The 12,201-nt window shown below is 46.0% G+C and overlaps 2 protein-coding genes across 2 annotated transcripts in view; one reads left to right on the top strand and one right to left on the bottom strand.

The window, feature by feature from the left end:
• Positions 1-12,201, top strand: part of LOC117645446 — a 175,436-nt gene that overhangs the window by 109,566 nt on the left and 53,669 nt on the right. The window lies entirely within an intron of this gene.
• Positions 1-12,201, bottom strand: part of LOC117645264 (NPC intracellular cholesterol transporter 1 homolog 1b-like) — a 34,493-nt gene that overhangs the window by 5,762 nt on the left and 16,530 nt on the right. The window contains exons 10-19 of the mRNA XM_034385327.1: positions 10,963-11,165; positions 10,432-10,617; positions 8,802-9,003; positions 7,815-7,931; positions 6,187-6,379; positions 5,714-5,793; positions 4,357-4,656; positions 1,371-1,534; positions 1,093-1,205; positions 31-182 (exon numbers count right to left, since the gene is read on the bottom strand). Coding sequence (XP_034241218.1) covers positions 31-182; positions 1,093-1,205; positions 1,371-1,534; positions 4,357-4,656; positions 5,714-5,793; positions 6,187-6,379; positions 7,815-7,931; positions 8,802-9,003; positions 10,432-10,617; positions 10,963-11,165 — 1,710 coding nt within the window. The remainder of the gene's footprint in view (positions 1-30; positions 183-1,092; positions 1,206-1,370; positions 1,535-4,356; positions 4,657-5,713; positions 5,794-6,186; positions 6,380-7,814; positions 7,932-8,801; positions 9,004-10,431; positions 10,618-10,962; positions 11,166-12,201) is intronic.

Genomic DNA, 12,201 nt, shown 5'->3' with positions numbered 1-12,201 from the left:
CACAAAATTGTTTGGTTGTGGCTTTATTACCGTGGAATAGGACGCGACGCCTGCTTTGGCGCAGTCTGCGTCCGGAATGTCCATCAGGAATCCAGGGAGGAATTTCCGGATGTCCGGCCCAGACGGCCTCTTGCTCGAACCCTCCAGGGACACCGCGCAAGTGTTGCACTCGGGGCTCTGGCCTGTCGATTCGAGGGCGCCATTATCAAATCATGAGTAAATCATTGCGGCCATTTTTCAAATTTCAGTTTTATAACTTTCCCATTTCCTATCCAAATCTATGGCGTGAGATGATCTTTTTTGGCGGTTATGTTAAGACAAGTCTATTTCTGTCAATTTGCAAATTCACAAAACCCCATTGGAAATGAAACCAATGGGATTTCCAGGTGATTCTTTTACCGTGTCATACCGAAAGTTACAAGTAAGCACTCTCAAAGCCATACTGACTTTTTTTATTTCTATGTAATTTATGAACATTTTTTTAGGTATCTTACTGATAAAAATCTATTGACATTTTGTATGTTAGCCTTGCTAACAAATCTGTCACTAGTTATTTAAAAGAAGTATGGAGGCCTTCTGGGACTAATTTGTTAGTGCCTACTAAGAGATTTTGTCTGTAGTAAGAAAGAAACGGAGTCAGTAGTAACTAATATTTAAAGTCAGTACATACGAATAAAATTCTATGTACATGATCAATATTTGTCGCAGACATTACATATATTTTTATGGACTTGCAATACTTGTCGTTGACTAACAAGTGGTCCAACAAGCTATCCGTTCCAAAATAAATCTTGACGCTGAAAAAATTAGCATTAAAAGTGTCGTTTAGTAACGACAAAAGTTTTGTCAGTGATTATTCTGGTAAATTTTTATCAACAATTTTATCAACAAATTTGTTAGTAATGTACTAAAAATATTGTCTATGGAATTGTACATATACCATAGACTTTGGCATGGACCATGGCATATGAACAAATTTCGAAGTATATTATTGCGTAAAAAAAATTCATATGCTACTTAGGAAATGTTGCTGCTGCTATGAACAAAAAGTCAATATGGCTCTGAGAGTGCGACAATCAGACTGAAACGTACGGTCATGTGGGCAGAAAGAGCCATTGTTCGCGAACACTTTGCAGCACGTTTCCAGGGTCGTCCAGTCGAAGAGATCATCTATCCAAGACGAGGCCGGCCGGGCAATGTGGGACCTACGCGGTCGTAAAATTACAAGTACGACAATACCATTAATTTCCAAAACCAATGCTGTTTGTCTGAAGATTCAAGGTAACTGGGGAAAGTATCAAAAAAGCTCATTTTTTTTCTTTTTCAAAGACAAAAACAAAATGTTTGCTCTACCACGAAATGACGCTCACCATTCGGGCGTCTTCGACGCGGCCGTGATCGCCGTCAACAAGGAGTCCGATCGGCAGCCAATGCCTCCGCAAATGAGATTCTGGTGCTCGGGCTTCGTGTAGTTGAGGCCCTCCGTCACGACGAAGTACACCGGTGGCCCGATTGAGAGCACATCCTTCATGAACTGAAACAAAAAGCAAACATTGTTCACGATCTATGACCTGCGACCTGAGCCCCTTCGTGATCTGAATCAAGTTAACACTGTCGTATGCGACCCATGACCTACGACCTATGACAAGTTACTCCCTCATGAACTGGGACAAGTCTGTTATTCATATTGCAAAATTCATTTGTTGCAAATTTTAGCTATAATCTTTTTATTGCAGATTATTACAGTAGCAAAACATTGTGATGAGTCTTTTTATTGCAAAATGTAGACAGTGGACCACTGCAGTTTGAATGACAATGTATTGATGATGGATGATACAGTGACGGTTGTGCCTAAAACGATAAACATCAGAAAGCTTTTCCGCCCAATTTTACCCCGCACCGACCCTCTTCCAAATACTTCAGACATGATGGTACTTCAGACATGAGTTAGTCTTTGATGATTCCGCTCGTTCCGAGGGAGGGACAACTTTCCCACTCTACAAAATTTGAACACATTCCACATTCAGGTGGTGAAAACGCCTGTAAGTGCACCGAGAATGAAAGAGTCATGATTTTGGGCGAGGTATACTTTAACACCCGAATTTGGGCGAGGAAGGGTGTATCAGCTACGTGTGTGCCTGCACTGTGGCCAAAAGGTACGGAGACGGAGAATTCAGTTAATTTTTTTGCCAGGATTATCCGTAGCCCTCTTATCAGTATTCTCCGTAGGCTCTTACAGTATTCTCCGTAGGGCATGGAAGAATGTATAGTCCTACGGAGAACACTGTAAGGTCCTACGGAGAAGACTGTGCGGTCCAACGGAAAATACTGTAAGAGCCTACGGAGAATATTGACAAGGGGGCTACGGAGAATTACCACAAGCTGTTTACAGAATTTTCCGTAGCTTTTTGCCGCAGTGTACATAGTATTATCACCCAAATACTCTACAAATCAAAGAGTGTGCATAGTATGCTCTAACTGGAGCATGCCTGCAAGCACGCTCTAGCTAGCGCATGCCTGCCAAGTATGCACTAACTAGTGCATACATGCCATGTACACGCTTCCTGATGCAGAAAACTCCCTATACCTTATGCAGTAAATGTATGCTTCAGTTAGCGTGTACATTGCATGTATGCACTAGTTAGTGCATGCTTGGCAGGCATGCGCTAGTTAGAGCGTGCTTGCAGGCATGCTCCAGTTAGAGCGTACCATGTACACTAGGGTGGTCCAAAAAAAAATGAAGTTGCTCGGATCGTCCAACGCCGCCCGGATTTGGATTCTACATCGAAAAAAATGAAATACGTGTTTTTTCCTTTTTCGAAAAAATGATTTTTAGGACCTCCTCAAAGCCCTCAAAGTTTTTAACAGTGCTATTAATAGGAAGAAAATCGTAACTTGGTCATTTTTTGACCGATTTTCAAAAACGATACGGGGATTTGTTCGTTTTTGAATGCTTATTACGAAAAAAATATGCCCAACCCTCATTTTGGTTTGCCTAACTTTCAGGGGCAAAAAATGACTAAATTTCGGCCCAAATTGGCAAGAGTTTCAGTTTGTAGGCCGCTACAGCCACTCCAAGTCCACCCTGTCAGCATGGCGGGGTGCCCCCACCACTAGGCAAGCCCCATGAACAGAAATGAGATGCCGAGTGCAATTTGCCTACCTCACAGGGGCATCAAATTGTGGATTTTTTTCGAAAATCTATCAATAGTGGTGTCTCTTGGGGCCTCTGGGCACTCAGATGGGCACCCTTTCACCCGGTTCGGTACCCGCACTACGTGATATGAACAAACAATAGGAATGGACGTTGCTGACGCGAGGAACCGCAACCACGCAAGGCCACAAGAAAAGCCATCAAAATGAAGGAATTTTCTAAAGTTTCACGTTTTTCTGGTCCTGAGAGGTAGGCATGAGGTGCTCAACAGTCAATTCCTATTGTTTGTTCTTATCACGTAGTGCGGGTAACGAACCGGGAGAAAGGGTGCCCATCTGAGTGCCCAGCGGCCCCAAGAGACACCACTATTGAAAGATTTTCGAAAAAATCCACAATTTGATGCCCCTGTGAGGTAGGCAAATTGCACTCGGCATCTCATTTCTGTTCATGGGGCTTGCCTAGTGGTGGGGGCACCCCGCCATGCTGACAGGGTGGACTTGGAGTGGCTGTAGCGGCCTACAAACTGAAACTCTTGCCAATTTGGGCCGAAATTTAGTCATTTTTTGCCCCTGAAAGTTAGGCAAACCAAAAAGAGGGTTGGGCATATTTTTTTCGTAATAAGCATTCAAAAACGAACAAATCCCCGTATCGTTTTTGAAAATCGGTCAAAAAATGACCAAGTTACGATTTTCTTCCTATTAATAGCACTGTTAAAAACTTTGAGGGCTTTGAGGAGGTCCTAAAAATCATTTTTTCGAAAAAGGAAAAAACACGTATTTCATTTTTTTCGATGTAGAATCCAAATCCGGGCGGCGTTGGACGATCCGAGCAACTTCATTTTTTTTTGGACCACCCTAATGTACACTCTTTGATTTGTAGAGTATGGGCAAGGAAACCTGTCTGTCTCCACTCAAAATTTTACTCCTGATCGTGACTCCTTCATTCTCAGTGTGGGCAACATGCGCGGCAAATACGCGACAAATCCGCCACATTTAAGCATTCCCACTGTCATTGGATACGAAATTTGACAGTGAGTCACCCCTCAGCTTGCTCGCTCACCAGAGGCGAATCCAGAGGCCCCCCCCCCAGGGGGGCAAAGTCGCACTTTTTGCCTACCTTTCAGGCGGCTATCTAGGGGCTATGGGGGAGAGGGGCCAAAAACCCCATTGCTCCCCCCCCCTGTATCCGCACCTGTCGCTCACCTCGAAATACTTGAAGACGTACGAGTCCCTGGTCATGGAGAGCGACTGGTCGAGGCCGATCTTCTCCCGCGGCAGGCAGGGCAGGGTGGCGAGCAGCATGCCGGCGAAGGCGAGCGGCACGGCGACGCGCACGCTGCGCCTCATCAGGAAGGGCGCCAGCACGCGCCTGAACAGGCGCTCCACGAAGCGGCCGCTGTGGCCGGGCGGCGGCGCCGTGGCGGCCAGGCAGCACAGCCCGTCCAAGCGGCGCGACAGCAGGCGGCGCTCGTGCAGCGCCAGCACGGCCACCAGCACCGTCACCTGCAGCAGCGTCCGTCGATTCGATTACAATCGAACAGCGAATCGATTTTGATTTAGATCGACGCACCGCAAATCCAACACTCTCATTCCAGGAACGTGACATCACGTTGAAACGAACGTGACAAAGTGTCACGTTCGTTTGAGTATTGTGTCACGCTCGTTTGAATGTGAACGAGCTGATTTTCGGCCAATTCACACCCAAACGAATGTGACACAATGCTCAAACGAACGTGGATGTCACGTTCCTGGAATGAGAGTGAAGTAAGAGACAGTCTCACACTATTTAGTGCGAACAACTGTCGCCACAAGTGCGCAAGTGTAAGACACGGTTTGTCCGAGACACGGTTTGTCCGAGACACGGTTTGTCCGAGACACGGTTTGTCCGAGACACGGTTTGTCCGAGACACGGTTTGTCCGAGACACGGTTTGTCCGAGACACGGTTTGTCCGAGACGGTTTTTCCGAGACACGGTTTGTCCGAGACACGGTTTGTCCCACGCTTGCTTCCTATGGTTCCCTATGGTTCAATGCCACAGAACCCACGCGTGCAAGTGTGAGACTTCGAGAGATTTTCAATGGTTCATAATTGATTCTATGTTGTTTAAAATTGGTTATCAACTCATAGTGTACGCAATAAATTTCGACAAAAAAAAGATTGTTTTGTTTTGATTAGTGAATAGGCGAATTCAAATTTGGTTGGAGCTGCGAAGATGGCAACTGGCAACTATCATAGGCTTGATCTCTTCAATTTCAATTAAAATCGATACACGCTAAATTACCATGTAGTTTTTTTTCTGCGCGCGAATGCACGAAATTAAACATGGTTCGTAAGCAGAATTTTCCCGAAATGCAATTCGTGGCAAGTATGCAGAAAATCCTGCATTGTTGCGCACAAATTTGTGCGTTAGAAAGTGTATGTTTAATTTCGTGCATTGGCGCGCAGAAAAACCTACAATTCAAAATATTAAAAAAGGCGTTTCGAAATAATTGATTATTTTGTTGGGATATAAGTCGACGAGTCGAAAATCGATAAGAGCCTTGAAAACGACTACCCTAACCTGCAGCAGGAAGTTGATGACCAGCGCCACGGCGGACAAAAGTGCGAACGACCTGACGGCCGGCATGTCCGACAGGGACCCTGGGGGCAAAAGGCACGAATGAGCACAGTTAATTCCTTTAGGGGTGTTTGTTTGTGGATGCAAGGGTTAGAGCATACGCTTGAAATGCCCCTTAATTCGAGTGCACCATAGCACTCAACTAGTGCACTATACGAAGTGCGGTAAACCCTGTACAAGGAGGTAAGGTAAACGCCCCACTTCCAGGTGCAGTGAACACTGTACTTCCACGTACCGTAAACGCTGTACTTGCATTGCATACGGAAAATCCTGTTCATAAAGAGAAGGTGATTGCCGTCCTTTCTGTCACAGTGAGTGAGAACGGCCAACCCTTTCGACACGTGTTAGAAGTTGGAATTTCTAGCCTTCTTCTGTGCAAACTTGCTAGAGCGCTTGGATTCGCCGTGCGGCCTTACCGACCAGGAAGCAGGCCTCCTCCGCCAGCGTGGACAGCAGCATGGACGGGCCCGCGTGGCCGAGGGTGGCAGCCACCCTGGCGGCGCTGGGCCTGGCTTTGGGGTTGTTGTCCAGGTCCAGCAGGCGCTCGTGCCAGCCCACCACGATGAACAGGTTGTCCACGCCCACGGCGAGCACGAGAAACGGCACGGCCTGCCAACAAACGATGGATGTTTGATAATACTCTCCAAATTGGCTTGCCAGAAACTGGGCGCCTTTGCCGCCTGGTCCACTTTTTAGGGTGCCAAATGTCACCCGTTGCCGCCTTATCGATGGACATCTTTTGCAGGTCGGCAGACTAGACTCGAGGGTGGGCACTCGGACTGTGCCCGACTCTTTTTGTTCCGTACACAGAAGATACCGAACAGTACCATGTGGCTAGACCCAAAAGAAATCGAACAGGTGTGGTCCAACGACTTTGGGAGGCAAAAGCCATGACAACTAATTTGGCCCGAGCTGCCCGACGCGGTAAGCGAGTTTGTAACTCGTTTCGCAGGGTTGCAGAAAGCCTAAAGCGAAAATCTTTGCCGGTCGACTTTTTGCCCGATGCCAAGTCACCCGTCACTTCTCGATGTGCACAAATCATTTTAGCAACTGGCCCTCCCCCATGGTAGACTATGCACATCGAGGGGGAAATCACTCTTAAAAACTGTGACCCGACTACTCCTTTTTACGTTCTATTACGCTATTACAGAAGGCTTATTACGCTCGAAATTATCCATATTTAGGCTAAAATCGGACCCTAAATAGAGGAAATTTTAAAAAAATTGGCTATTACGCTATTCTTATTACGCGTAATACTAGGAATCGGTGACCCGACTATTACACTCTCATTCCAGGAACGTGACATCACGTTGAAATGAACGTGACAAAATGTCACGTTCGTTTGAGCGTTGTGTCACATTCGTTTGGGTGTGAATCGGCCAAAAATCAGCTCGTTCACATTCAAAGGAACGTGACACAATGCTCAAACGAACGTGACATTTTGTCACGCTCATTTCAACGTGATGTCACGTTCCTGGAATGAGAGTGTAACGCGAGTGATTTCCCCCTCGATGCACATGTGCCTAGTTTCTGGGAGACCAAGCCTAGTTTCTGGGTGACAAAGCTTAATTTCTGTCGATCTAGGTGCCCAGATTCTGGGCATTTTTGGCACCTTTGGTGCTGCCGAGCCATGGATGAAGGCAAGTTCCTCATTGGTTTGTACACCTAGAGACTAGGCGACAACGGTTCCCAGAAACTGGATGAGATTTGGCGCACTAAAAAGTAGAGCAGGCGACAAAGGCACCCAGTTTCAAGGCATGCTAAATTTAGAGTGTAGTGACGGTTATTGGTTCGTTTTTGAGTGCACACCAAACATTTGGCTTTTGTGTGCTGCATCGCTTTGCAAAGAACTTAACAGCGCGAGATGCACGAATACGTGAGCAACAACGCAAATTGTGCTGCTTAGCTAAGCACGAACTTGTGCATTCCAACGTATGCTCAAGTCCGTGCAAAGAAGCTCAGCACCAAAATCTTCATAGTAATTTAGTGTGTGCACGTAAACGGGGGACAACAAAGTACTTTTTTGAAATATTTTTCCAGTTACCTCCAAGGTCAAGAGAATGGCGGGAATCTGGAGGTAGGCGAACCAGCCTATGGCCGCCAGGACCGACAACGCTACGGTCGCCACGCCGCAGACAGCTACGATGATCTTGCTGTCAACCTGGATGTGCAGAACGATGCGGGATTACTAAACTGGTGGAACTTGGGCCTAACATAGCGCCTTTCGTACACGGTAAAAACGGTACCTGGTTTTCCCAGGAAGCCTACACTGCAAGAAAAAGTGTGAATAGTACAACAAATGTACAACAAAAACTGTACAATAAAAGTACAACAGGGATTGTAGAAAGTACAACGAGAATTGTACAAACCACAACGAGGCCTGCCTGCCCAGCACTCGTCGTGCCGGTCCATTGTACTTTGTACAACAATTGTTGTACTTTGAAAGTACAATAAAACTGATTAAAATTGCCAGAAATTGTGTACTATGTGCGTTATTTCGCAGTATGGTAGAGACACAGGCGATTTCCAGGGAGTTCCCGGGAAAACCAGGAACCGTTTTTGCCGTGTAACGCAACCACCGTGCACGCTCTTCTTGATGCGTATAAAAGAACTTATGCGCTCCCCTCCTTCTATCAATTCAGCGGCCGTTGGGCATAAGGACGTTAAGTCACATGGGAAACCCATTAAAAATAGGTTGTTCTGTCCAATGACCACTCAATTGTCTTCTTGCGAACACTGTAAAAACTAATATCCGGAATTGTCGAAGGTTCCTCTGACAAAAATATTGCCGACACCTTCGTAAATTCCCGTCGATCCTTGGTAACTACGAAGATTCCCGGTAATTTATGAAGATTCTTCGTTCTTGAACAAAATTTTTCATGAATTTACAAAAGAACCTTTGCAAATATTTTTGTGCCTTCGCGCTAGTTCCCAATCTATTGTTCACGAAGAAGCTAAGCTAGCTCCGCTTAAGCTTTATCAGTGTTTTCTCTTTCGTTCGCGAGTATCAAAGACACTTCTTTTTCCTCACCAAGACCCTGGCCCACGAAGTGACGCGTCCCAGAGACAGAGCCACATAGAGGAACATGCATCCGTAGGAAGCCATGATGATGCCGAGCGAGGTCTTGGACACCCTCTGGATCTCGTCTTCGATGGACCGCTCCATCATGAAGGCTATGTCCATGTTTTCTGGTTTCTTCGTCTTTTCCCAGTCCATGAGAAAGTTAATAAGTCTGAAAGGAGAGTTAAAAGAGGAGTTACGCCAAAACGAGTACACACTTGCGAGGTGCATGCGCGGCATAGGGAAAACGCATGCACTTCTATGTGTTTACTTCCTGAGTACACACTTATAAGTGTGTACTCATTCAAGTACACACTTCTAGAGGTGCGTGCTTAGGCAAGTACACACCTAGAAGTGCATGCTTGTAAGCACGCACCTAGAAGTGTGTACTGAGTACACACATAGATTTTGTGTGTGCCTGCAAGCACGCTCTAGCTAGCGCATGCCTGCCAAGCATGGACTTACTAGCGCATACACGCTTCCTGATGTAGAAAACTCCCTATCCCTTATGCACTGGATGTATGCGTCAGTTAGCGTGTAACTTCACATGTATGCACAAGTTACTGCATGCTTGGCAAGCATGCGCTACCCAGAGCGTGCTTGCAGGCATGCTCCAGTTAGAGCATACAATGTACGCTTTTCGATTTGTAGAGCGGCTATTTTTCGGTATTTTGAAGTGATTCGTCGGAGTCGGAACGTCAAAAAAGTTGGAGGGGCAAGGTATTGCAGGTTGCCTGCTTCTCAGGGGACTGACTCGGGGAAGTTCAAAAACTGAGGGGTCAGTTGATCCTCTGACCTGGTGCTTTCGATGCCACTGTTAGCGCGCGTGCGTGCGTGTGTGTGTGTGTGAGAGAGAGAGAGAGAGAGAGAGAGAGAGAGAGAGAGAGAGAGAGAGAGAGAGAGAGAGAGAGAGAGGGCTCTAGCCCACAGACACCCTAACACTACACCCAGGGGGCGGTAACACCCTAAAGCGGCAGTGAGGCGAAGCTCTCGCTCTGATCTTGCTCCGTGCAGTGGTCACGGACTTCTTCGAGATCATTCAAAGTAGGCCATTGTTTGCAAATCGTTTTGCACATATTGAAAGAGCATCACATAAAGGGTGCATTAGACTAATCGGCAGTCCTTTAACTGCTTCTTCAGCCCTCAAAAAATCTAAGTGAAAACACCGAAAAATACAATATGTCTAATAATTAAGGAAAAAACGTCGGGGCGCCATCTTTGTGAAAACATTTCCGCGATTTTCTCTTTTGTGCTAAGTGAAATTGGGTGTTTTGGGAAGGTCAATGGGTCTAATGCACCCTAAATTTGATGCTCTTTCGATCTGTGCAAAGCGTTTTGAAAACAATGTCCTAGTTTTAATAATCTCGAAGAAGTCCGTAACCCTTGCACGAGGCGAGAGCTTCGCCTCACTCCTGCTTTGTAGTGTTACCGCCCCCTGCTACACCGCAGAGTCAATCGGTTCCTAAAGCGAAGTTTTCAACTGAAGTTTGGTTGTTAAAATCTTTCTATGTATACGAATTTACCCTCAGGTGCGCAATGTATGATTTATTGACACAGCGGCGAAGGCTGGGGAGTGTTTCGAGTTTCCCGTTTCACTCACTTCTGCTCCCATTCCATCGCGACTTTGTTGTCCTCCGGGTTCACGTGGTTGGTGACGATGAAGTTGAGCACGAGCGCGTTGGCCTGCACCATGGTCTTGTTGGCATCATCCAAGAAGCCACCAACGACCAGGAGGTTTTCCGCGGCGCCTCCAAACGGTGCGAGGCACGACGGATCGTATGAGTTCCTGAGACACATTTTACACAGGACATTTATTGTACACTGAAATCACCCAGTTTATTCTGCATTAAAGCAAGCCTAGCCTATTGCTGACCAACTTTGTCCCAGCATCACATTAGAAGAAACAAAGTAATAGTAAAAATTATCTGGAAAAAAAGTTTTTGAGAAACTGAAGGAGTTTAATTTTAAGGTGTTATTTCTAATATTTGAGGAATTAGATAGAGCCGTCACCTTTTAACCTGATTTTATTCCATCTGAAAAATTGCTTAAATAGAGTCACCTTTTCTACAACTTTCCATGCTTTACAACGCAATTTTGCCTTGGAAAACTAACTATTGAACGAGGTACTTACTGAAGGCAGTCGTAAATTACGTTTAGGTAGTTGGTTTTCAACCCGTTCTTCTCCCCCTCTTTGTTGAACTTCTCGACGGAATTCTGGAAGTAGCCCCAGATCGTCATGATGGTGCACTTGTCGATAGTGACGGGGCCGGTGAAGTCGTTCTGCAGCGGGGCGAAGCAGACGCTTTCCAGAGGCATGCCCTCCTCCCTGCCAAGCTGCGGACAGTAAGGTGCGGTTACGGACAGGTGCGGATCCAGGATTCCTGAGGATTTCCCGAAGGACGGCGAAAAGCAGTAAGGGACAAAGTAATGCTTTTCGCACTCGAAGTGAGTGAAAGTCTCGGTGAAAGTCTGCCGCAACATATGAAGGTAGAGATTTTCTCCGTGATGCCACAGAAATTTCTATCACTGCAGTGAATTTTAAAGGTGTAAAGTCTGCTGCACCTTTTTCAACATTTTCAACATGAAGTATCTTCTGTATAGGACATTTCGAGTACAGGCGGGTTAAGTACCTCATCAAGTACACGGCGAAAAACGGTTCCTGCCTGTACCTGGAACGCCCTGGAAATCGCCAATACCTTTACTGATGGCGAAAACGGCGAAAACGATTTGTGGCTTTCCCAGCGCGCACACTGGTAGTCAAGGAATGTGACGTCACGTTCGTTTTTACGTGAAAACGGCGATGTTAGTTTGAGCGTGACAAACGTTAAAAATTTACAGTCAAACGAATGTGACACACCGCACCGCTTTGTCACATTACTTCGGGTGTGACACGCAATCAGCTGTCGAACTGTCACATTAAAACAAATGTGACACATGGTACCCAAGTACACATGTCGTGTCACATCCAAACGAATGTGACACCCATGTACTGTCACATTCGTTTGAATGTGACACGCCATGTGTACTTGGGTACCATGTGCCACATTCGTTTTAATGTGACAGTTCGACAGCTGATTGCGTGTCACACCTGCAGTAATGTGACAAAGCGGTGCGGTGTGTCACATTCGTTTGACTGTGAATTTTCACCGTTTGTCACGCTCCAACTAACATCGCCGTTTTCACGAGAAAACGAACATGACGTCACATTCCTCCAGTGCAATATTAAAGGCAAAGGCGATTTCTAGGGAATTCCTGCAAAGAACAAAAACAAAACAGGAACCATGTTAGCCATGTAACAAGGGATGAGGAGTAAGGGAGTATGGGGTGATTTGTAACAGATTTCGGAATTCTCTATACAAAATTAAGAACA

The sequence above is a fragment of the Thrips palmi genome, unplaced genomic scaffold (assembly GCF_012932325.1).
Source record: "Thrips palmi isolate BJ-2018 unplaced genomic scaffold, TpBJ-2018v1 HiC_scaffold_18, whole genome shotgun sequence".
NCBI classification, from domain to species: domain Eukaryota; kingdom Metazoa; phylum Arthropoda; class Insecta; order Thysanoptera; family Thripidae; genus Thrips; species Thrips palmi.
The sequence above is the reverse complement of the archived record's forward strand: the minus strand, read 5'-3'. Positions and strand labels throughout refer to the sequence as shown.